At 38.7% G+C, this 24,652-nt stretch overlaps 1 protein-coding gene across 1 annotated transcript; it reads left to right on the top strand.

Moving 5' to 3' along the window:
• Window positions 1-17,536: 17,536 nt before the first annotated feature.
• Window positions 17,537-20,934, top strand: RGS2 (regulator of G protein signaling 2). The gene is made up of 5 exons (XM_004382559.2): window positions 17,537-17,702; window positions 18,766-18,867; window positions 18,970-19,031; window positions 19,595-19,761; window positions 20,046-20,934. The coding sequence occupies exons 1-5, from the start codon at window positions 17,587-17,589 to the stop codon at window positions 20,238-20,240; spliced, it is 642 nt and encodes a 213-aa protein (XP_004382616.1). The 5' UTR covers window positions 17,537-17,586; the 3' UTR covers window positions 20,241-20,934.
• Window positions 20,935-24,652: the final 3,718 nt, after the last annotated feature.

Raw genomic sequence — 24,652 nt, 5'->3', positions numbered from 1 at the left:
TAAAAAAAAAAAAAACTTAAAGATATTACTAATACTTAGGTTATAATACAAGTACTGAGTATTGGAATGAACAACATCAAGTTACAGAGTTGGGGGGACAAAGTAAATGCTAGCATAGCATCTTTCATTTCACATTTTTTATTTAAGTAAATATATTCAAGGACTTTTTACATTTTCCCCAGACTTTACTACTCAAATCTTTCTCTTTTAGAGTGTTTATGATGTCATTATACATGTTGATTTTCTCTTCCCTAATTGTTAACTGGCCACATCCTAGACCCTTTCCTATTAATATCAAAGGTATGAAATTCTACATCTTCTGCAAGTTTTGCAATTATACTTTGCATTATATTTGCATTATACATTAGCGATTGTTAATTGGGGCCCTGGTGGCACAGTGGTTAAGCGCTTGGCTGCTAATCAAAAGGCTGGCGGTTTGAATCTACCAGTTGCTCCTTGGAAACCCTATGGGGCAGTTCTACTCTGTCATAACAGGGTCACTATGAGTAAGAATTGACTCGATGACAAGGGGTTGGAGTTTTTTTTGGTTTTGGATTGTGAATCACCAAGACTAATATTAAGTGGGAGGAGGTTTTGAGTGGAAAATGTATTGTTTTTCAGTTCATTAGATATTTTCCTATTGTGATAGCTTTTGCGTCCCTATGCAATCAAGGGACTAAGATAATACCTTTACCTATGTGAAAGTGTTGTTGTGAAGATAAAAAATTCAATTCTGCTCAACACACAGTAAGCCTCATAAGTATTATTTATTTGTATTTTATAAGAGGGAAGGCAGTAAGCAGAATCGTTTAGGCAGAAACAAGGAGAAAATAAAGAAGTTAAGCCATCATGCACTACGAAGAAACCAAATGAACAAAGCATAGAAAGAGGTGCTGAGTCACAAGCATGACAGATGAGTAGAATCTCTCTGGAGCTGCTGCTGATCCTGAAGCCTGCAGGCTTGCTCAGAGTTTCCGGGCTCTCGTTTCAGACTTCGTGCGCATCGTGACAAAACACCGCTATCGCCTGAGGTAATCTGAGCATATTTCAACCCTAAGATAACCAAACACATCAACTGAATCTGTTTGTTAAACTTTAGTCAACCAGATTTGTCTCTGAGGAGACACTGAAAAGAAATATTCCCTTTACTGTGTGAAAGAGCCCTTTTCTTTTCAGATTTAACTATGAGTCTCTAAACTGTTCTTTTCCTTAAGTTCCAATAGATCCCAAAGGATACTTTCTCTAAGCTCCAAGTAAAAGAAAACAATTAAGTGTGTACAGCACTACACAGTTAACAAAGCATTTTATTGTACACTTACAAGAGGACAGTATAGAAATAACAAACTCTGGGAGTGGGATGTAGAAATTTACATTTTTAATAAGAACCTTAGATGACTAACCAATCCCCTTATATCACATTTTGTCATTTACCAAATGAGAATCAAATTCCAGTTTTACCTTTGTAGGAATATTTGCATGTCATCTGAACTGAAGTCGTGGGTGTTTAAAAATTCTTCAGTCACACACGTGTATAAGTAGGCTCTTGGTTATTACCATAAAATACTATTATTATCCATAGGCTTTTCACCAATTGATTAATTCATTATTTTAGTCAGCAAAGGTATATGGAGCAAGCAACTACCATGCCAAGCAACATACTAGGGGCTGGGTTTACATTAGCTTAACTTTCAAGGTCAGCCTTGTACAGACCATAATACTGTTCGGTATTCATGATGATACCTGTTGATGACAATCCAAACCAGACTTCCTATAGAAACATCAGTTACATGGTGTTGAAATTCTAAACTGGAAAGATTAAAGACTCAGAATGCATATCCCAGCTCTGCCACTAACTTGCTTGCTATTTGATTTGAAGAGTTTGTTCATCTCTCCCAGGGTCTATAAAAAGGGGGTAATAGCACCTATCTCTTAGGGGTATAAAGATAAGAGATAACATATGTAAACTGCCTCATCAGTGCTTGGCACATATAATAGGTGCTCAGTAAACAAAACCTATTGCTACTACTATTAAAGGGGGGAGGACCAGCCTTTTCCTAAGGTTCTTAGAAACCCGCATATATCACAAATACCATGTATTATTAATATTTCCATTTTTTAGATGGAAAAACTTAACCTCAGAGGAGTTAAATTATTCATCCATGTAACAATCTTTTTTTGGCACTTACTATGTGTCAGACCCAGGCTAATCTCTGGGAATGCAAGAAGAAGAGAATACAGTCTCTGACCTCAAGGCACCTACGTGTAGCAGAGGAGACACAGGGGCGTGGCAAATGCCACCAGAGAGGAAAGCATAGGATTATGGGAACACACGGGAGAGTGAGCTCATTCAGAACGCAGGGTAGAGTCGGCGACAGGGAGGCTGCACAGATGGAGGTGATGCCTTAGTTGATTCGTAAAGGAAGCAACCCGACAAAAGTCAGTCAGTTGTTAGCAGTCTGACCTTGAAACCAAATCTTTGTCTCCAAGTCCAATGAACTTCCCACTGTACCACAGCTTCTTTGAATAGATTTGCTTAACAAGTATTCTCTGTGCACCTGCTCTGTGGAAAAGACCATACTGGGTAGAGACAAAGGTAAATAATTATAATTCTCATTTCTTGAAAGCAAGGGGAAATAAGACAGGTACACAATAACCAACTCAAACATAAGCAGTAAAAGAATGTCGACATTAAAAATCAGGTGTTGAATATTCCACTTTAGCTTTCACTTAGTTCTCAGACTTTCAGTCTGAACGTTACTGATTCCTCACATTCCATGTGAAAACAGGTCAACAACACTGCCACGAATGTCAGTTCCACAATGTAGTTATTGGTGCTGTTACAGGCAAAGTTAGGTAGACATTATTCACCACATTTTCTGCAAATTATAATTTATTAATTTCTGCTTAATATAAAATTAAAAGGAGTTTCTTCTATCATTTGAGGGCACCAAGCATTCTATTTTTCACTGTAAACAATTTTTATGCTTACTGGTGAAAGCTATTTGAAAATATTTTATTAAAGATTTGTCTTTAGTTTTCTTTCGGGTGCTTTCATGATCAGATTTGAGGACCAGAATTACGCTCACCCAAAAAAACATTAGGCAAACCTACTGTCACTCTGTGTTTTAGAGCATATAGTAATTATCTGACCCCTAATGGTTTGATAGAACTCATCTAAAAATACCTAAATATCTAAAAATATCTATTAGACCCTGAGGTTCAGCCTAGACTTGCCTTCAGAATCCTTCTTAACACAGAACTCTAAATAATAACCAGTATGAAGTAATGAGCATGGATTATTTATTTTCAATCTTTCTTCTTTATTAAGAAATTAATTTAACATGAGTTTTTTTCTGTGTACGGCTTTGACCATGCCCTATAGATTTTCCCATGTAATTACACCATTTTCAAGAATTTCTAAATAACCTTTGACTATTATTTTTATTTCTTTCTTGACCTATAAGCCTTTTATTTAGTAAACTGTCTATACAGAGTAAAACCTAGGGAAACTTATTATGTGAGTCACTGGTACAGTTTCTAAAATAATGTAATTTGAGCCTCACCTATTGCTCCCACAGCACACCCTTGTTTAAATCTCTATTGCATAAAATTGAAGCTTTTTCTGCTTAAGTTGAAGAAACCATTCACTAACTTCTCGGAGGCTCCATGCTGTTGTCAGTTGCTGTCGAGTTGGCTCTGACTCTTGACAACCTTATGTATAACAGAACAAAACATTGCCTCATCCTGTGCCATCTTCCAGCACTATGTCGGACAATATTCTGTTGTGCTACATAGGGTTTTTACTGGTTAAGTTTTGGAAGTAGATCACCAGGCCTTTCTTCCTAGCTTATCTTGGTCTGGAAGCTCCAATGAAACCTGTCCACCACGGGTGACCCTGTTGGTATTTGAAATACTGGTGGTATAGCTTCCAGCACCATAGCAATATGCAAGCCACCACAGTACGGCAAACTGACAGACGGCAGTGGACAGGCCCCATACTTACCTGCTATTCAAGTCTGATTTGTTTTTGCATCAGTTTGGTTCCTCTGTTTCACATATTCCAGAAGTTCATTTCTCAAATGTCAATAGCAACTTTTTCCTTCTTTTCCAATGGTCCTACAAAGGCTTTCTTCTTATTTCAATGGACTGTGGAGAAGCAGGTGAGGTAAGTGCATATGCTCAAGACATGATCTTAAAAATGGAAGTCCAGAATTTTATTTTTGAACTTTTTCAAGTGATACTCAGCTGTCATACTCTTGATAATGCTTTCCACTTCTTGAACCTAAGAGAAGGAAATTATCTAAATTGATAATTTCTTATATTATACATTACAATAGATATATTTTGAACATTATAATCCAAATCATATAACAATGTTTACATATAAACGGAAATTCAGAGCTTAAAGTTTTGAAAGTATGAAGAAAATTATTTTCTATAATGATGAAAGATTTAAAACTATTACGGAATGTTCTGTTCTCTAAAATTTGTAATATGTTAGTCCTCGGTCCTTTAACCCAACAGGAGCAAAAAGAGACACAACCTATTACATAACAGACCAAAAGGAAATTCCTAAAAATTCTCACAAGCAAGCTACTACGATATTAGATTTGATTTATTATTAAATTGTCTAATTAAGCAATATATATAAGTTCCCTTCAAATATTTATGGCAATAAATGGTGGAATTAGAACAAATGATATACATTTTTTAAATATTTTTTTTAATCCTGTGGTGTTTCTTTTAACATTTTTACTAGAAGAAATATGAAATAATTTACGTATTCATAATGTTTTAAATGAATATCCTGTATATTAACTTGTCAATTTTCCCCTTGGTTTGGATGTCTTTTATGTAGTTTTATAAACAGGAAAGGTATTCTATTTACAAAAGAATAGAGCCAGATTTTTACAAGTTTCAAAAGATGTTCTATTTACAGCAGGTAAGAGCAAAATTAAAAAAAAAAAAATTCACCAACAGGTTTTCTCATAAATGGCAAATTTAAAAAATATCAATAGAAAACTAATTTATAAACACTGCAAAATTCAGTGTTAAGATAGAAACTTTATAAGGTTACAATCAGAATTTAATTTACTTCACAGAAATATTTTTGGTATTATCAAAATATTAATAAACACATATTTCTATTAATAGTCTTGAAATGGGACCAACTCCACCATATAGATATCATGAACACATGAATCTCTGACCCAAGTCACATGGGTAGGGATGACAGACTCTCTGGGAAAGTAATCATTCATTCATTTATTCATGCCTCCATCCATCCATTCACTCAACAAATATTTACTGAGTACACTCTATGTTCAAGGATACAATAATAAAATAACAAAAGCCCCTACCTAGCCTAACAAACCTAATAGTCTAGTAGATGAGATTAATAAGAAACCAGGCAATTATAATTCATTGTGATAAGTGCATTAACAGGTGGTATAAGAGCACTTGGAGCCCTGGTGGCACAGTGGTTAAGCATTTGGCAGCTAACCAAAAGGTCAACCGTTCAAATCCACCAGCTGCAACTTGGAAACCCTATGGGGCAGTTCTACTGTCCTACAGGGTCGCTATGAGTCAGAACTGACTCGACAGCAATGGGTTTGGTTTTTTGGTAAGAGCACTCAGGAGGGGTACCTCACCTACGTTTGTTAGTGAAGGGAGGTGGTGTCCGGGAACTCTTCACAGAGGAAGTTCATTTAAGTGACACCTGAAAAAGAGTGCACGATATAGAAGACAGTCAGATGAAGATGCGGAAGAACAGCATGTAGAGGGAACAGCATGAGCAAAGGGCCACAGGAAAGAGAAAGCATGGCACGTAGAAGGAACTAGAAAAAAAAATTAGTATGATAATAGCATAGAGGGCAAGGTAGGGGGTGAATAAAGACAAATGTGGAAAGACATTCAGGGGCCAGATCAAAAAAATCTTGTAAGTCAAACTAAGGAATTTATAACTTATCTTCAGTGTAATAGAAAGTCATTAAGTGGTTTTAAGCAGGAAAGTAGCAATGATCAGTTCTGTGTTTTAGTAAAATCATGCTGGCTGAAGAGTAAATAATTTATTGGAAAGGGTAGATTAGAACATAAAAAATCAATTAGAAGTCTTTCTGCAATAAGAAGTCCTAGCTGAAGAACTAACATAGGGGAATTAGGAGTGGAGAAGAGAAATTTATAGTTTCAAGAGATACAAGTAAAATTAATAGACAGGATTGATCCCATATGCGACTGGTAGAGGATGGAACTCAAGGGTGACCAACTCCTCCACATCTATGTTTTATCTCCAGTAACTAAGCAGATGATAGTGCCATTCACTGAGACAGAGAGCAAAGGGGAAGAAATAGTTTTAAGGCAAAGATGAGAAATGCTGTTTTTAACAACTTGAGTTTAAGCCATCTGTGAGTCATCGAAGTGAATCAGACCAGTGGACAACTGGCTATTCCCCTGAATTGTTGTGTTAGATGGTGTTATTTACAGTCCTGGTCAGATTTTTAATAATCAAAAGCCTACTTCAGGCAAGTAGAGACAAAGAATTAGCCACTGACGTTTCTGCCCTTCTGAAGGAAAGACATCAAAATTTCTCACAAGTTTAGTCTTATTCACTAAGAATTTGAGTGTGTTTATCATTATAATAATAATAATCTGAAGGCCCTGAATCGACATTAACGGAAGCCAGACTCAGGAACAAATTCTCAGAAATACCAAAGCTGGAAGTCGTTAATAAAGAGCTAGAAATCTTTTCACTTGGGCTTGAAATACAGATTTTTAGAAAAAGAGTTAGAAACCTAAATGTTTAAAACAAGTTGAGCTGATGGATGACATTACAAGAAAGTTTCAACCTTTAGGAGATGCATCAAAATACATACACTTTAAAGTATTTGCAAGCAAAATAGTCTTCAAAATACACACAAAAAAATGAAGAACTTCAAACAGCACTAAAAAGATGCTTCAAATGAAAATTCCCATCTTTAGAGAAATATAAAACTAAAGAATAAAAAGAAAGAGTGAGCAAATTTATTAATCAGAAAATAGTTTAAAAAAAAAAAAAAAGACACTCTAGTACATATGCAACAAGTTCTAAATGATAAAGAAAGTCAAATCAAGCCTGTAGGTAACCACTTGCTAAAGATGAGAAATTGAGCTGTTGTGCTTGGTACCCACTGCCGTCGAGTCAATTCCGACTCATAGCAACCCCATAGGATTTCCAAGGCTGTAAATCTTTACAGAAGCGGACTGCCACATCTTGATCTTGAGGAACGCTGGTGGGTTCTACCTGCCGACTTTTCAGTTAGCAGCCAAGCGCTTTAACCACTGTGCCACCAGCAGAACCCTGAAATTTTATATAATGAATGCATCAGAAAATGGAGACCTCTTAGAACATGAATTCAAAGTTTTGAAGAAACAGACTGGTTCAGCTGAGTTAAATACTGCTGATGGGCTGAGCGATGCTGGTCTTGTCTGGACTTATTTAAAATTTATTTTAAATGTCTTTAAAAACTCTTGAAAAATAAGAAACTAAATGTACACTAAGTTAACTGAAGGGGATGAAATAATTGATGCACTGAAAGGATCTCAAATGAGACTCCAAATGAGAAAGCTTCATAGCAGTCAGAAACATAAACAGATAGAAAGCGAGAAGCAAATGCTCCATCAGAGACTATAAGTCCTTTCTGAATTGCTTTGAAAAAAACAAATGAATTGTCACCAAATATCCAATTTAGAGAGAATTCTCCCTGTAAATGTAGTGGAGAATTTTTCCAAAGCAGATGAAAAGATTGGCTGTGCAGATCTGGACACAGAAAATACAAGTCACACGATTATTTCAGGAAAAAAAATCTGAAAGAATCACTGGCTATTATTAAAGCAGTGTATTTCCCCAAACAGAAAATCTCATGATAATGAGTTGAGAACTCTATTAGCTGAGAGAAAGCTCAAGAACTTAAGAAAATGCATATATCAGACAAAACAATTTTGATGAAAAATTTAAACATTTCAAAAAGTACCCATACACCTGATATTCCCAGTGGGACATTTGGAAGAGATGCAAGAGGACCTACGAGGACCTACTCAATGGATGAATAGACTCCCAAGAAAGGTGGGATATCAGGCAGTGATGGCGTGGGAACCCAGGGTCCAGTGTCTGAACCACACAAGCAATATTCCTCCATCAGACCACCTTTATCCTTAACACAGGAGGTCTCCCAAAGGAGCAAGACAGAGCTTGTTCTGGTGCTTCTCAAACTGGCATACATTCAGGACCTTCTTTTTGTTCAAGCCTTCCACCTGAATGGAATGTGTTCTTGATCTAGGCTGTGTCCTCCACTTTGTCTTCCCAACAGAGGCCAGATGTTCCAGAGGGGCTCCAGGGGCAATTCCTGAGAAGAGGGTCTCTTTTCCTTCCTCCTATTTTAGAAAGTGAGGATGAACTTCTCTAAGACTCCTCCTACTGAGGCACTTCCTTGGCCCAGTACATCCTCCACTGGCAACAAGAAATGTCTCTACATCGAGTGCTGGACTTGTTTTCTGTCTCCACAACTTGAAGAGAGAACTGAGTTACCTTTAATTTGACCCAACCTTCCAATGAGTCTAATTCTAAAAACCCCAAACCACAGCAAAACACTCTTTCCTCTTTCTAGTAAATTTGTGTTTTTCTTTTACTTTGCTTTCAGTTAAGTGATTATACAGTAGCGCAAATGGAAGCTTAATGGATTATAATTCTTAAGATAATGTTTTATAAACCCAGCAAAGACCAAACCCACTGCCATTGAGTCAATTCTGACTCGTAGCCGTAGATTATTTAAAAATATAATTTCATGATCAAATTATTTCCTTTTATTTCTTGATGATACAAGGATAATACTTCTGTTGATGCTCCTTAATAACACGAACTATAATAAGAGTTTAACATAATAAGTCTCACAACTGGAAACATTTGAAGTTCAAAGTTTATTACCATATATCAAAGACTGAATTTACTCCAGTTATGACTAATAAGTTTAACTAATTAATCCCCACAATCTACAGGAATTAAAATAGTGGGATAACTAAAATAATATATATTTACAAATGGCTATTATTTTTTTTAATATTTTTCCCTTATAAGTAAATACAGTATTTCACTCATATTTTAAGTATACCTGTGTGGGTTATTCTGGAAATCTAATCACCTTTTGTATAATGTTGATGGGAATAATGTGTTTTGAAGTCCAACAAACTAACATGTTACTTTCAGAAAATAATCATCCCTGAATTTAACACTGTTAGGATTCTTATTTCTAGAGATAGTGTATAAATAAACTGAACCCAAGTGTGCATTTTCAGTTTCATTGATTACTATATTTTGTAGGCTTCAAATAAAAAATTGTCCTAAACTTTATGCCAACATTATATATTTATAAAATAACATAAATAGAGCTAAATATAACTTGAGCTCTTTTATTCTTATATTTTGATGTATTTCCATACAAAATCCTATCTTCCCCAACTTCTCTTTTGTGATACTATAAGAGTTCCTTAAACTAACAAATAATAAGCTCCTATTATATTAGAGTTCTTATTTTAGATTAAGACATTGGCTCCAGAAAATCCCAATTAAAATAAAAAACAGGCTATTGGGAAGACTAAAACATTAACTTTGTCACAGATTCCTTTATTAGTGTTCTATCAACAAGCAGGATCCACCTGAGTGGGATATAGGACCAGATAGGAAAAGAAACAATAATCCAAAGCTTAAGTGATTAAAAGGGAAAGTTTGATGGTGCAGAAAAGGAATGAAAACACAGGATGGGGGATACCAGGAGACAACAGACCTAGGAGACATGCCACCCTAGAAGTGGCACCAAATAGAGAGTGCTTAGGAAAGAGACAAAAGATTGGGGAAAAGATTCACCTAGAAGTAACTAGTCCTACTACAAAGCTTTGCTGATGGACAGCTGGCCCTGTGCACAAAGTATGACCACCAACCAAGTAACTCAGGGCATTCCCAACACTCTTTCCTTTATAACTTCCTTGCAAAGGATGGGTGCTATAATTACTTTCACCCTAAAGATAAGTAGCCTAGGTATATGAAGGCTAAGCAATTTGCCTGAAGTCATAACTAAAATAGCAGCTCAGCTGGGAAAAAAAGACAAGTATCCCAACTATGGAAAACCTTCTAGCCACTCTGCTCCCCTAACAGTAGTTTATGAAAAGCAACGCAAAACCATTTTGCTTTTTAAAGCAGGAAACCTTGTAGGGTCTAGTGCCATAAGCCCAGCATTTAAGATGCCAAAGTCTATATTTGTATTAACCACTTTTGATATTGTGTCAAGGACTACTGATACCTGCTTGAACATATTCCTCTTTGCCCAGTTAATTCTGTTGAGATGTGGGAATTTTTGTTTCAAAAAGGTTTTGGGGAGAGAAAATCTATAAGGTCTTAGATTCTTATGAAGCAGTCCACAGAGCAAAGACCTTTGAAAACCAATGTCTAATAGTCTCTACAGATGAATAAAGGAACCCTGGTAGTAAAGTGGTTAAAGCACTTGGCTGCTAACCGAAAGGTCGATGGTTCAAACCCACCAGTTGCTCCGAGGGAGAAAGATGTGGCAGTCTGCTTCCATAAAGATTACAACCTTGGAAACCCAACGGGGCAGCTTACGCTGTCCTATAGGGTGCCTAAGTCAGAAGTCGACTCAACAGCAATGGGTTGGGTTTGGTTTTATAGAGGAATAGTAAACCGGAAAAAACTGCCAGTGCAAACAGAGTCTTCGTTTACTAGATGAAAAATAGCCCTTTTCATACTTCAAAAATTTAATAGCCCCTCCTTACTAAACACCTGGATTCTCTTTGGAAACCAGTAACAGGAACATCAGAAGTACTAACATATACTGAAGTATCTCTAATAAGGTTTTTCTTGTAAGTTTAAGGACCGTACGTCTGTGATCTAAATTAGGGGTTTGTTTCCACTGTATGCCTGTAGCTGTTCTATGACAATGGACTACACATGGAAACCCAGGGGATGTTGAGGGAATTCTCAGTGACCGGTATCACGCAGACCTTTGAAATCTTGTATTAAGAATATCATGAGCATTGTTATTGTTAGTTGCCATGAAGTCGATTCTGACTCATGGAAACCCCATGCATGCAGAGTAGAACTACGCCACAGAATTTTCAAGGCTGTGGCCTGTCAGAAGCAGATCACCACGCCTATCTTACAGGTGCCTCTGAGAGGATTCAAACCTCCAACCTTCAGGCTAGTAGTCAAGTACTTAACCATTTGCACCACCCAGGGATCTTATCATGAACCCAATATCCCAAGATTTTTTTTTAGTCAATAGAACACCATATGATAGATAGACACATAGACAGACAAACGGATGGATGGATGGATAGATAGATGGATAGAGACAAGGATAGACAGACAGAGACAGACAGGGATAGAGATATAGACTATCTATAAATACATAGAATATATAGTGTGTTGTTGTTGTTGTTGTTAGGTGCTATCGAGTCAATTCTGATTCACAGCAACCCTATGTACAACAAAAAGAAACACTGCCCGGTCCTGCACCATCCTCACAATTGTTGCTATGTTTCAGCCCATTGTTGCAGTCACTGTGTCAATCCATCTCATTGAGGGTCTTCCTCTTTTTCACTGACCCTCTACGTTACCAAGCATGGTGTCCTTCTCCAGTGACTGATACCTCCTAATAACATGTCCGAAATATGTGAGACGAAGTCTCGCCATCCTTGCTTCTAAGGAGCATTCTGGCTGTACTTCTTCCAAGACAGATTTGTTCCCTCTTCTGGCAGTCCATGGTATATTAAATATTCTTCACCAACACCACAATTCAAAGGTGTCAATTCTTCTTCGGTCTTCTTTATTCATTGACCGACTTTCGCATGCATATGAGGTGATTGAAAGCACTACAGCTTGGGTCAGGTACAACTTAGTTGTTGGCTTTTTAACACTTTAAAGAGGTCTTTTGCAGCAGATTTGCCCAGTGCAACGTTTTTTGATTTCTTGACTGCTGCTTCCATGGGCATTGATTGTAGATCTAAGTAAAACAAAATCCTTGACAACTTCAACCTTTTCTCCGTTTATCATGACGTTGCTTATTGGCCCAGTGTGAGGATTTTTGTTTTTTTTATGTTGAGGTATAATCCATACTGAAGGCTGCAGTCTTTGATGTTCATCAGTAAGTGCTTCAAGTCCTCTTCACTTTCAGCAAGCAAAGTTGTGTCATCTGCATATAGCAGCTTGTTAATGAGTCTTCCTCCAATCCTGATGCCCTGCTCTTCTTCATATAGGCCAGCTTCTCAGATTATTGGCTCAGCATACAGATTGAGTAAGTATGGTGAAAGGATACAACCCTGATGCACCTTTCCTGATTTTAAACCACGCAGTATCCCCTTGTTCTACTTGAATGACTGCCTCTTGGTTTATGTACAGGTTCCACATGAGCACAATTAAGTGTTCTGGAATTCCCATTCTTCGCAGTGTTATCCATAATTTGTTATGATCCACACAGTTGAATGCCTTTGCAGGTAAGACACAGGTAAATATCTTTCTGGTATTCTCTGCTTTCAGCCAAGATCCATCAGACATCAGCAATGATATCCCTCATTCCAAGTCCTCTTCTGAATCCAGCTTGAATTTCCAGCAGTTACCTGTCGATCTATTACTGCAACCGTGTATATACTATGTACACTATAGAACACCATAGATATTATATTCTATCTATCTCTACACACTATAATGACTTCTACAAAATTCAGTGCATAGGTATTAAAATTCCAGGCAGAAAAACTGAAAGGAAAGAAATTCCTAGCCTTCCCTTCATATTTTTTTCAAAAATATGTCACCTATAAAACATCATTTTTAATCACTTAATCTCCTCTGGGATTCCATTTAGTCTATTGTTACAGAAGACAGTGCAGCTACAGGCATCCACTGAAAATAAATTACTAATTTAGACTTCATACTTATCGTCCTTTCTTTAACTTACAGGCCTAATAACCACAGAAACCTATTACATACCCCTACCGTACCCATTGCCATCGAGTTGATTCTGACTCATAGTGACCCTATAGCGACCCTATAGGACAGAGTAGAACAACCACACCATAGAGTTTCCAAGGAGCAAGTGGTGGCTTCGAACTGCTGACCTTTTGGTTAGCAGGCAAGCTCTTAACCACTGTGCCACCAGGGCTCCAGAAACCTATTCAAACCAAATCCTTTGCCATCAAGTTGATTCCAACGCATAGTGACCCTATAGGACAAAGCAGAATGGCCCCATAGGGTTTCCAAGGAGCGGCTGGTAGATTCGTACTGCTGACCTTTTGGTTAGCAGCTGAACACTTAACCACTGCATCACCAGGGCTCCAGAAACCTATTAGAGGTATTTAAATATGTTAGTTTTTTTTTTTTTAATTCAGAAAACAAAACAGCACAAACTTCCTGATGCTCCTATCATTGGTTTCAAAGAGAATCCAGACATTTAGTAAGAAAGGGTTATTAAATTTAAGTCATTCCTACCTGCATTTGAAGAAGTGTGACATACTCTATACCATAAATGAATTTAAGGCAAAACCACGGAAGTGCTCTAAATGGAATTACCACTTCAAAGATTAATAAAATTTTAACTCCTCTATAATGCATGTCACTATGAGTCAGAATCTACTTGATGGCAATGGGTTCCGGTTTATAATGCATGTCAAGTATTATGTTTAAACTCTTATTAATTCCTGAAAAAAACACAAACTTTCTCTTTAATCAGCTTCTGGGTATACAAAGTACATTCCAAGGCAGATATTAATCATGATTTTTAAAGCTTGCTTCATATTAGCTGTGAGGGGTGGAGTACAGAATCTTGTGTGATCATATGTTCATGTTTCAGTTAGTGAAAACTTTATCATGAACTAAAGCTAAATTAGCCAAAAAAAAAAGGCAGGTGTCATACTTCCTTAAACATGGTCTACAATTAGGTAGTAACAGTTTTCATGTTTTCTGATTACTCATCACACCATTTGCCACATGGGGTTTAATTTCCTAGTTTTTTGTTTGTTTTTTAAACTTCCCACAGACTTAAAATTTCATGTGGTGAGGAACAGGTTTACAACCTTTACAAATTCAAGAACTAAGATATCCTACTGACCTAGAAAAGCAAAGCTCAGAGTAATACACAGTATGATCTTTCTGTGTTTAAAAAAAGCATACATCATGGTTCCTAAATTTCCAAAGCATGAACCTGAGAGTCATTATGCATAAATACTTTAGTTAATAATGGATAATAATTTTTGGTTAGTAATGGTTAGCATAAGGAACCCTAGTGGTGCAATGGTCAAGCACTCATCCACTAACCACCAGGTCAGCAGTTTGAACCCACCAGGCGCTCTGCAAGAGAAAAGACCTGGCGATTTGCTCCCATAAAGATTACAGCCTAGAAAACCCTATGGGACAGTTCTATTCTTTCCTATTAAAACAACAACAACAAAAAAAAACTCATTGCCATCGAGTCGATTCCGATTCGTAGCAACTCTGTCCTATAGGGTCACTGTAAGTCTGTAAGTCAGAATCTACTTGATAGCACCCAACAACAATGGTTATCACAGAGTGGCAGGGTAAGAGAGGATTATGGCAAGGGAAACTTCTGCTTTTCTATTTTCCCTTTGTAAATATTAGAAACTTTTATTTTTTGTTTGTCACTTTCTGTAACTTAAAGTTTTTAAACATTACAGAAAGTTTTAAGAAGCACCCTGAGAACCTCCACCACTACTGCATTCAGAGAGCATCTCCAGTAGAGGGCATGGTAGATTCAACAGAGAAAACATATGATTAATCAGCCACTTTTAACCTGTGGGTTCGCTGTGCAATTTTTACAGCCTGTTGCATTGTTTCTTCTTCCACCACGAAATGGAAAATATGTGTCATATTTAAGCAACCCCATTTACCTAAAAGCCAATTGTAACAAAAAACCCAAAGGGAAGTCAATCAATGCTGTAGCTTCCCCTTTAAATACAACAGTAAATGCCTGCCTGTCTTTATAAAAATCATTAACATTAACACAGCAACTATTTTCACAAAAAAGGCTTCTCAGTCTGTAGTAGGTATTGCATTAACCCTTAAAATTACCCATAGATTCAAAACGATAAATTGTATTTACTTTCAGATTTAGCAATCAACCACTTAATTTTCAGAAAAAAATTTTCTTCCATTTAACATAAACTGTCAATCTGAAAAGGGTTTATGGAAAAGGCAAATAATTACACACAGTTTTAAAAAAACCTCTGCTAGTCTATATTTTAAACAACTGTTTGCACACATGGATTTCGAGTATATTCACTTTTGTGGATATATTGAGATGATTTAATTTCTCTGGCCTCAAAATCTCTGAAAAGTTTAAATGTTAATTATTTTACTTATTTTTCTGTTATATCCAGAGAGCATTTATTAAATATTTATTATGAGCTGGATACTTTATAAATCTCTGAGGCATTATATTGATATTTTAATAGTACTTATGCATATTTAGCCTAATTAACTCTGAGTTAATCGTTCTAAGATTTTTTTCACCTTGAAAAACTATACTTCTAGACATTTCCTTTTCTACATATATACAAATTAATAATAAGCTTTTCATAGTGCTTTAGAATTCACAAAGGAATTTCACACAAGATTTGCACAATGCCCTATGAGCTTGGCAAGAAAGACATTATTCTCATTATAGGTGAGAAACCGGGGCTCAAGGAAGTGTAAGCGGAGACTCTAATTAGGTCTCCTGACATCAAGTCCAGCTCTCTCTCCCTGCTGCCTCTGTGTCAGAACTCCTGAGTTTTCCACTATCTATGAGTGAATGATATGGGATTTCTGCCATGCAAGGTTCTAAATGAAAAATGAGAAAAAGCAAGTGTCATGCATATTATACATATTTAATAAATAAGTATTGACTCGTCAGAAAGTAAAAAAAAGATACCGGAAATACCATACAGTTCTTGTAGAGATGAAGAACATATGCTTGCGAAAAATTACATTCTTAGATTTCACAAACATGAAGTATTTTTTTAACTTAAATCTAAATTACTTCTCTTTCCATAATAAAGTACATGACTGTTCTCTTTAGTAATAATTGCACATTTTCCCCTTCAAGTCAAAGTTGGAGCTCCAACTGCTGGCAGCTCAACATAAAAATATGGTAACTAGTCCCAATTTTCTTTTAACAAGCCTGAGTCAGAATCGACTTGACAGCAATGAAATTGGTTTTTCTGGGTTTTTAATGGTTAATGCAAAATAGGGAGACTATTTACAACCCAGTCAATATCTTGCTGTAAACCTTACCGTCTAATTAGATGTTTGATGGGAAAACTATTTGAATATTCTATTGTCCAGTTCTGGCAATGCTGTTCTCTGTAGCTAACCTGTTTGTCCTTACCCATCAAGTCACTTTAAAGCCTGCAGGAGATGACAGATGATTTCTGAAGAATTAACACTAATTTAAGCAAACTTAACTTTTCCCACTTCTTACCAGTTTTCTGGAAAATTCTAAGCCAACCACGAATGGATCACTAAGAAATTGTGCATTCCTGCTTTCTTAAACTAGAATGATTCCAGTACATTCCAAGTGTTGATGTTTCCCTCCTCTCTCTCTCTCTCTCTCACACACACACAAACACACACACACACACACACACACACACACTAAGGATATCTGTGATTTCTATTCTGGATGGAGAGGCGGCCAAGGACTCCTGAGGACTGACCCTACAAACCAAGTCACGAGTCTGGGGGTGAAGATCAGAATGCAAACCCAATTAAAACACTGTCATCTGAAAAGAGTCACGTTTTCCTGTTCCCTACCCGACTAACGTTCGTTCCCAAAAGTATTCCAAGATGCCCAGACCCCACCCGGCACAACTGCCCAAGGGCTTCACCGTTTCCTCCCCCAGATTAAGCAGGGTTGCAAGAAAGGACCGATAGAGGGTCTCCCTGTGGCACCGGTTTACTTTACAGACCAACGGTCTCGCGCGAGTCGCTACAGCAGGATCAGGACTGTGAGCAAGAAATGAGGCGCGGGGAGGGGGTGGGCAACCCGTATTAACTGGAAATACAGCGACTGCATTCGGGTTTGCAGCAAATCACCTTTCTCTGACCACGAATCATCTCCCCGCCAGAGTGACTGCGGGAAGCACAAGCGCCGCGGCCCCGCCTGCGGCCAATTCGGATTCCTGCCCTCGCCGGAGGCCGGACAGCCCCAGCACAGACCTCTATCCCGCCGGCCGCACGCCTAGGCAAAGGTCGCCGGCGACGGCTCATAGGAAAAAGTCCCTGTGTGCTCCCACAGCAGCCTCGCGTCGTGGCCTGAGTGCGCACGAAGCCGGGACGGCCGACGTCAGCGGCGCCCTTGCTTGCCAGACCCTTCGTCGGCAGCTGTGACTGCCACAGGCCTGCGCTCGCCCCGCTCCCGTGCCCCATAGCCGGCCAATCCTCGCCCTCCGGGGGCGGGACCGGCCCTGGGAGGCCCCGCCCCCCGCGTCTTCACCTCTTATAAAGGCTGGCGCGCTTGCCCGCCCGCAAACAACGGCGGCAGGTCCGGGAAGGGGATGAGGCAGGGTACTATGTTCCTGGCTGTCCAGCACGAGTACTGTGGACCAATGGACAAGAGCGCAGGCAGTGGCCCCAAGAGCGAAGAGAAGCGGGAGAAGATGAAGCGGACCCTGTGAGTACGATGTTCTCCAGACTCCACCCTCGTCCCTTGCGGAACTAGTTCTCCAGGTCTGCTGCAAACGCGGTAGATTCGGTCTCGGGGTCTCGGCTTTGACAATAGATAACTAGATAGTTTGCGACTCCGCAGGGGGAAAAAAAATGTGGAAAAGCTTAATTTGCTAAATTAAGATTCAATGTGTGTTTTGGTTTTTTTTTTTTTTTTTTTTTTGCGGGGGACAAGGGTATTTATTTTGTTCGTGAAGGACGATCGGGTAGAGTCTACGAACTGAGGAAAATTCTAGATATGGTGGCTGGGAACAGTGGTAGATGCGCTAAGAAATTGCTAGTTGACTTTTTGTTCCCATGCATTTATAATGACATCAGAAAATCCTGCGGCTGAAGCACGTCCCCTGCATTCGTGCGTTGCATTATGAGTTCTCATCAGCTTACAGAGCTGCTGGGGTGAAAATATGTTTGCTGGTTTCTGAATATAAATCCAGTCTTGTTCATTCTTAGTTGTAGAGTAGATCTCACCCGCTCAGGCTGTGGAACAGACTATTGTTCTGCAGCATTTGCTTAAAATGAGCGTTGTAGTTGGAGGTGGAGGGGCGTGGAGATCAGTCACACGCATCTCATTGTGTTCAGGCTCTAGCGTGGTCCAGAGCCTCCTGCTGTAATGGTAAAAGAGGGAAATGAACATCAGCCAGCTAGAGGCGGTTTCCTCAAGTGTGAAATGTCCCATAGTTGTAATTTGCCTTGTAGGGAAACCTGTTGCCTTTTGAACAACACAAATTTAATTCATTTAAATACGTTAGTGATTTAGATAGTCTTGCTCATAGTTATAAAGCTGGTAGTTATGTTCACATAAATGGATGAAGATAATTGTGTATTCATTACATTACATTAAAAGGGGAAGATTTGTCTCACTTGGAGAGTTCCTGTTTGATTTTATTTGGTTTGTCTGTAGCTCCTGGGAGACTTTATTTGGCAAAAAAAATGTATTCAGCTGCAGTAGCTTCATTTTCAAGCCTTGCCATTTAGTAAAATAGCCTTTTTTTTTTTTTTTTTTTTTTAAGGTTAAAAGATTGGAAGGCCCGTTTGAGCTACTTCTTACAGAATTCCTCCACTCCTGGGAAGCCCAAAACCAGCAAGAAAAGCAAACAGCAAACTTTTATCAAGTAAGTTGAAAATCCTGCACTTGCAAATATGAGTCGCTAGCTGCTGGACTGAAAAGGGGAATTCTGATGCCTCCATGCTAATGTGCAGAACTTCTTTTGCAGGCCATCTCCTGAGGAAGCCCAGCTCTGGTCAGAAGCATTTGATGAGCTGCTAGCCAGTAAATGTAAGTTACGCTATTGAGTTTAATCCATTTCAGGTGGTTCAAGAGTTTACTAAGGTTATAACCACTGAACAGAAGAGTGGCTGGCCTGAGGGGAATTAGACTTAAATTACAGTCACTACAGTATAAGATCTTTATTTTTCTGTCCCTTATTTTCCAATGCTTAACCAGGGAAATGCATATATTATTCACTCCAGGTGGGGAAGAAAAATTAGCCTAAAAAAATTAAAGTGACAGTTACTGTTAGCTAAGATTAAGTCAGCTTTTCCATTGCAATGTTTTCAAAAGGCTTAGTTCCCAGAGAATTTATGGCTCCCCTATAAATATTTATTTTGCATTGACAGCGGAGTTAAGTGTTCATATTTTTTTTAGCAGTGTGCCAATTTAAGCAGCTTGCCTACTGGCATCCTAGCTTTTAAATTTTAAAGAGTGAAATTCTGAGGATTACAGGTTTGAGTGAAATCTAGAAAATTACTATCATCTAGAAATAATTACAATGAGAGGTAAGCACTAGGAAAAAAAAATCACATCTGCATGCCTTTTTTTTTTCTTTTTCCTTCTTTCAGATGGTCTTGCTGCATTCAGGGCTTTTTTAAAATCTGAATTCTGTGAAGAAAATATTGAATTCTGGCTGGCCTGTGAAGACTTCAAAAAAACCAAGTCACCCCAAAAACTGTCCTCAAAAGCAAGGAAAATATATACCGACTTCATAGAAAAGGAGGCTCCAAAAGAGGTAAAAAAAAAAATTCATTTCAGCACATTTTTGAACATCCTTAGCACCAAAGTGAAATAAAAGAGTTGAAGAGACTTCACATTAAAAGGGTGGGGAGGGGGTAGTAAGAGGATCCTCCCACTCACCCCAATGCCGGGGAGTCTTTCAACTGAGTGTGTCCAGTGACTGCTTGGTGAAGCTAATCATGCTTTATAGTTGTTTGTTATTGTTTTCATATATTAAATAGATTTAACCTTTCTACTTATCAATACTCAATAAAATATTATTTTTCTGTTTTATTTCAGATAAACATAGACTTTCAAACCAAAACTCTAATTGCCCAAAATATACAAGAGGCTACAAGTGGTTGCTTTACAACTGCCCAGAAAAGAGTATACAGCTTGATGGAGAACAATGCTTATCCCCGCTTCTTGGAGTCAGAATTCTACCAGGACTTGTGCAGAAAGCCACAGATCACTACAGAACCCCATGCTACATGAGATGGGAAAAGGAGCTCACAAAAGGAGAACATTGCGTTTTTCCCCCCGTAAGGAGAAAAGGCTGTGACCTGCCTAAAAACCAAAAGACTGACCTTGAACTCAGCCTGGGTGTTCAGGAACCATCACTCATAACTATTAATTCAAAGTTGGATAGTGACTCAGAAAGCCAGTAACAGTCTAGGAGAAGCTTGTATCAGGATGGCTTCCATCACTGCGTATAGGACACAGGAAGGGAATCCTGGTCTGAACATGGTGTCTCTCATCCTGGAGAAGCAGGATATGAGATTAAAGATACAATGTAATGCTGTTGGTCCAGAAGCATTTAAAATCAATAGATCTGGGATTATGTGGCCTTAGTGAGCTGGCTGTACGTCTTTCCCTAAATCAGTCCGTGTTACCACACAGTGGTTTTAGTTTTAGTTTTTTAGTACTGTGTAACATTAAAATGTTTACTGTATGAAAGGGTGTTAAAGTTCTTATGGCTACAGATCATCAGTACTGTTGTCTCATGTAACACTGAAATGGTCTGTGTTTGAATTGTTAAGTGGTGTGTGAAATGGAATGAGTGCAGTTGTGTAGAAAACTACAGTGTCCGTTATGAATGCTAAAAACTGTCTTGAAGGCAGCTAAATGTTGACGTGGTCTTTGAATAATACTTTTTAATAAATTTATTTTGATAAATAATGTCATTGAACACTTGAGTTCAGGCGTGGTTATTTTTGTTTGCTTTATTGGAAATATGGCATATATAAGGAAAACATGCTTTCTGGTAAATTCACAGGTAATGTACGTACCAAATGAGAATTGACAGTCCTCAGAATTGAGAAATGGTAGTTCCGAGAAGACATACTCCTATCACATTTTGAAACCTATTAAGCATTGTGTAGATCAAAGGAAATTAATCATGTCCTTAAAACCACTGTGGAATCAAACTTTGTAATGTAATCCCACAAAAAATCAAGCTTGTCATTAATGAAAGCAAAAGAGCATTGACCTAAAGCCCTTTCACGTCTATCAAGGATCAGCTAAATCTGAGAAAACAGACAAGGACCAAATCATTCACATAACTAAGTTTCTCAATGAAGAAAAGAGCCAAATAACAGGGAATATAGGTTCTATCTTTTTTCTTCCCTTGGTTCTGAGTTCCACACAGGGTATTGGCATGAGCTTTCAAGATAACATACCTGAAATTGTTCACTTCCATAAAGATCAATACAGAGTCGGAGTTTTCCTTATTGTCTTCCCTTCATTTGGCCAAGAGAAAATCTGATTATGTTACTTCAGCTAGTAGTGAAGGTAGAAGTGCACTTTTGTTTCTTAGACTTAATGTTCTCTTTTTTCTAACAGAGAGGGAGGTCTTGAATCTGTTCTTGTCTTCAATTGGCTATTTTAAAAAGGAATACCCTTTTATTCTCCAGCAAGCTCTTTTTTCAATCTCTATAGTTTTGGAGTCCCTGGGTGATGCAAAGAGTATATGTGCTCAGCCAGTGTATATTCATGGCCACTAACCAAAATGTTGGAGGTTTGAGTCCACCCAGAGTGCCTGGGAAGAAAGGCCTGGCAATCTACTTCAGAAAAATCAGCCCTTGAAAATCCTATGGAGCACAGTTCTCCTTTGACACACATGGGGTCCCAATGAGTTGAAATAAACTCCATGGCAACTGGTTACTCGGATTACAGTTTTAATAAAAAAGGAGAGGAAATCCTCAGACAATCTGAGCCCAAGTGATGGCTTTACTTTTACAGGTTTGTGACGTTGGGGGTCCCCATCACATTCCCTGGCCCTTCTCATTACACTTTCCTCCTATCTCATCAGTTCCTGTGAGATTCTCATAGAAGTAAGAGGCTTTAGAAATTGTAAAGCACTTTTTAAAAAGTGCACTTATTTCCATTTTGACAACATAAAAAAATTGATCTCCAATAGTTTAAACACTGTTTCCATTGTGATTGCACCAATTTTCACCTTAAAATCAACCAGAATTTCTGTAACCAACAGGCATAAGATCTATGAGAGACTTTGCCTTGTCCACTCATGTATCACCAGCAGCCAGAATAATACATAATAGATGCTCTATAAATAATGGTTGAATAAACAAATTCTGAAGAGTCATTCAAACAATGTTTCCTTGGAGAACAGATACATCAGGTCTGCATAATCCTTAATTGGAAAGGCTCTGGCTAACCAAGGAACCCAATAACCAAAAATCAAAACCCATTGCCATCAAGTCGATTCTGACTCATAGCGACCCTATAGGACAGAGTGGAACTGTCCCACAGGGTTTCCAAGGAGTGGCTGGTGGATTCAAACTGCCAACCTTTTGGTTAACAGGCATAGCTCTTAACCAAGGAGCCCAATAGTCATGACACATAGCCATTTTATCACCAAGTCCTGTTTATTTTACCTCAAATATCTGTCCAGTCTGTTCACTGCTCTCAATCACCACTCTGATCAAAGATACCATCATCTAATGCCGCGACAATAGCAATAATCTATTAACTCATCTCGCATTCTCTCTGCCTCCCCTCTAGTGAGCACCCTACTTTTTTACTCCAGGGATCTTTCAAGATACAAATCATAATTTGTTTCCTCTTGCTTATAAACCCTTGATAGTTTTCCCAAACAATTAGGGTAAATGCAATATCCCCACTATGGCCTACCACTTGTGTGGTTTGACCGCTCTTCCTCTCCAGATTTGTCTCCACCATGTTGCCCCCAGATCTCTCTGTTAGCCACACTGGCCTATTTTCATTCTTTTGTAGGTGTCATGCCCTCTGACCCCATAGGGCTTTTGTACATAATAGTCTTCTCTGCATGGAATGCAGTTTTAGCTCTTACTCACCATTCATATATCTGTAATTGTCACTTCCTCAGGGAAGCCTTCCCTGACCTCCTTACTTGGTCAGATCCCCTTTTAGATGTTCTCATAGTATCATGGATCCTTAATTTATAGCACTTACAAGTTCGTGTAAATTTGTATAACTATTTGATAACTCTATGTATTCCCCACTAGATTGTGGATGTATAATTGAGAACCCTGTGTCTTTTTCTGCTCACCACTAAATCCCAACACCTAGCAGAGTGCCTGGCATGAAACGAAAAAAAAAAAACAAAACCATTGCCGTCAAGTCAATTCCAACCAATAGGAACCCTATAGGACACAGTAGAACTACCCCATAGGGTTTCCAAGGAGCAGCTGGTTGATTCAAACTGCCAATCTTTTCATTAGCAGCCGAGCTCTTAACTACTGCGCCACCAGGGATAAGACGAGAGCTGCATAAATATTTGCTAAATGAGTATTGAAAGGTTTTGTGAACAAATCTTGGTGAAACGAGTACCATCAAGCAATTATTGTGAGGGGGACTTCCAGCAACATGGCGCTCTAGGCAGAAGCACCATGCCATCCCTCCACAGCAAAGATCTGAAAAACTAAGCTAAACAGAGAAAACAGCAATCCTGAAATCCTAAACATCAAATGAAGAGATAAAGAACTCAGCCAAGCACCAAATGGAATAAGAAACTGACAGAGAACAGAGAGCGAGGAGACATACATGGAGAGGTCCTCTATGAGCTAATGCAGCATGGTTCTGCCATCTTGGACTCTTATCAGAGACCAGCAAATAGGGGGTATGAGAAAGCAGCTTCACAGAGCTTCCAGCAGGAGACAGAACAACCAGTAAACAGTGGTATACACTTTCCCACCCCCCACCCTTCTTCACCACCACTCGAACTCCGCTGCTTCCCGTGGCCACAGTCTCTTGGCAGGGAAGCACCGGCTGCTTGGATTCCACCTGCCCGCACTGGCCAACTCCCTGAGTGCCATTTGTTGGCTGCTGGTGTTGCTTTTCTCTGCTTCTTTTGATTTCTTCCTTACCTCTCACCACCTCCCCCTTCTTTGCTCAAATACCTGACTCTGTGCACCATCTTTGCTTCTTCCTGAGGGGCTGTGGAGCTCCGTTCAAGTGTGGAGCTGCTTCCCGGTCTGTGCTGCCATGCTGGTGGGATCCCAGGGCTTTTGTTTGTTTGTTTGTTTTCAATTGTTTGTTTGTTTTCTTTTTCCTTTCTCAAGTTGGGAGCCCGTTCTGGCCGGGTGGTGCTGTGCGGCTTGGGACCTACGCCCTCAGCTTGCACAGATGCTCAGAGGGCTCCCTGAGGGCATTTCTTTTTTTGTGGGTTTTTTTTTTTTTCCTGCTTTTTGGGGGGTTTTTCTTGTTCTTTTTTTTTTTAATTTGTTTTGTTTTCTTTTCCTTCTTTTTCCCTTTTTGTCTTTCTTCATTACTCAGTTTCTCATCTCTCTATACCTTCCTTCTCTTCCCCTGTCCCCTGGATACCTGGCACTGAATACCTCTACACCTCCTAGCCAGACTGTACTGCAACACCTGGGAACAACTTCCCCAGACCTTGTAGCTGCACC

This window comes from Trichechus manatus, unplaced genomic scaffold, assembly GCF_000243295.1.
Source record: "Trichechus manatus latirostris isolate Lorelei unplaced genomic scaffold, TriManLat1.0 scaffold00095, whole genome shotgun sequence".
Taxonomy (NCBI): Eukaryota; Metazoa; Chordata; class Mammalia; order Sirenia; family Trichechidae; genus Trichechus; species Trichechus manatus.
This window is presented reverse-complemented; position numbering and strand designations above follow the sequence as displayed.

Excerpts from the sequence above, each read along its gene's own strand:
- RGS2 (XM_004382559.2), top strand. The coding sequence starts at position 17,587 with ATGAGGCAGGGTACTATGTTCCTGGCTGTCCAGCACGAGTACTGTGGA. Across the intron at positions 19,032-19,594 it reads TGAGCTGCTAGCCAGTAAAT|ATGGTCTTGCTGCATTCAGG; the intron begins GTAAGTTACGCT and ends TCCTTCTTTCAG. Across the intron at positions 19,762-20,045 it reads AAAAGGAGGCTCCAAAAGAG|ATAAACATAGACTTTCAAAC; the intron begins GTAAAAAAAAAA and ends GTTTTATTTCAG.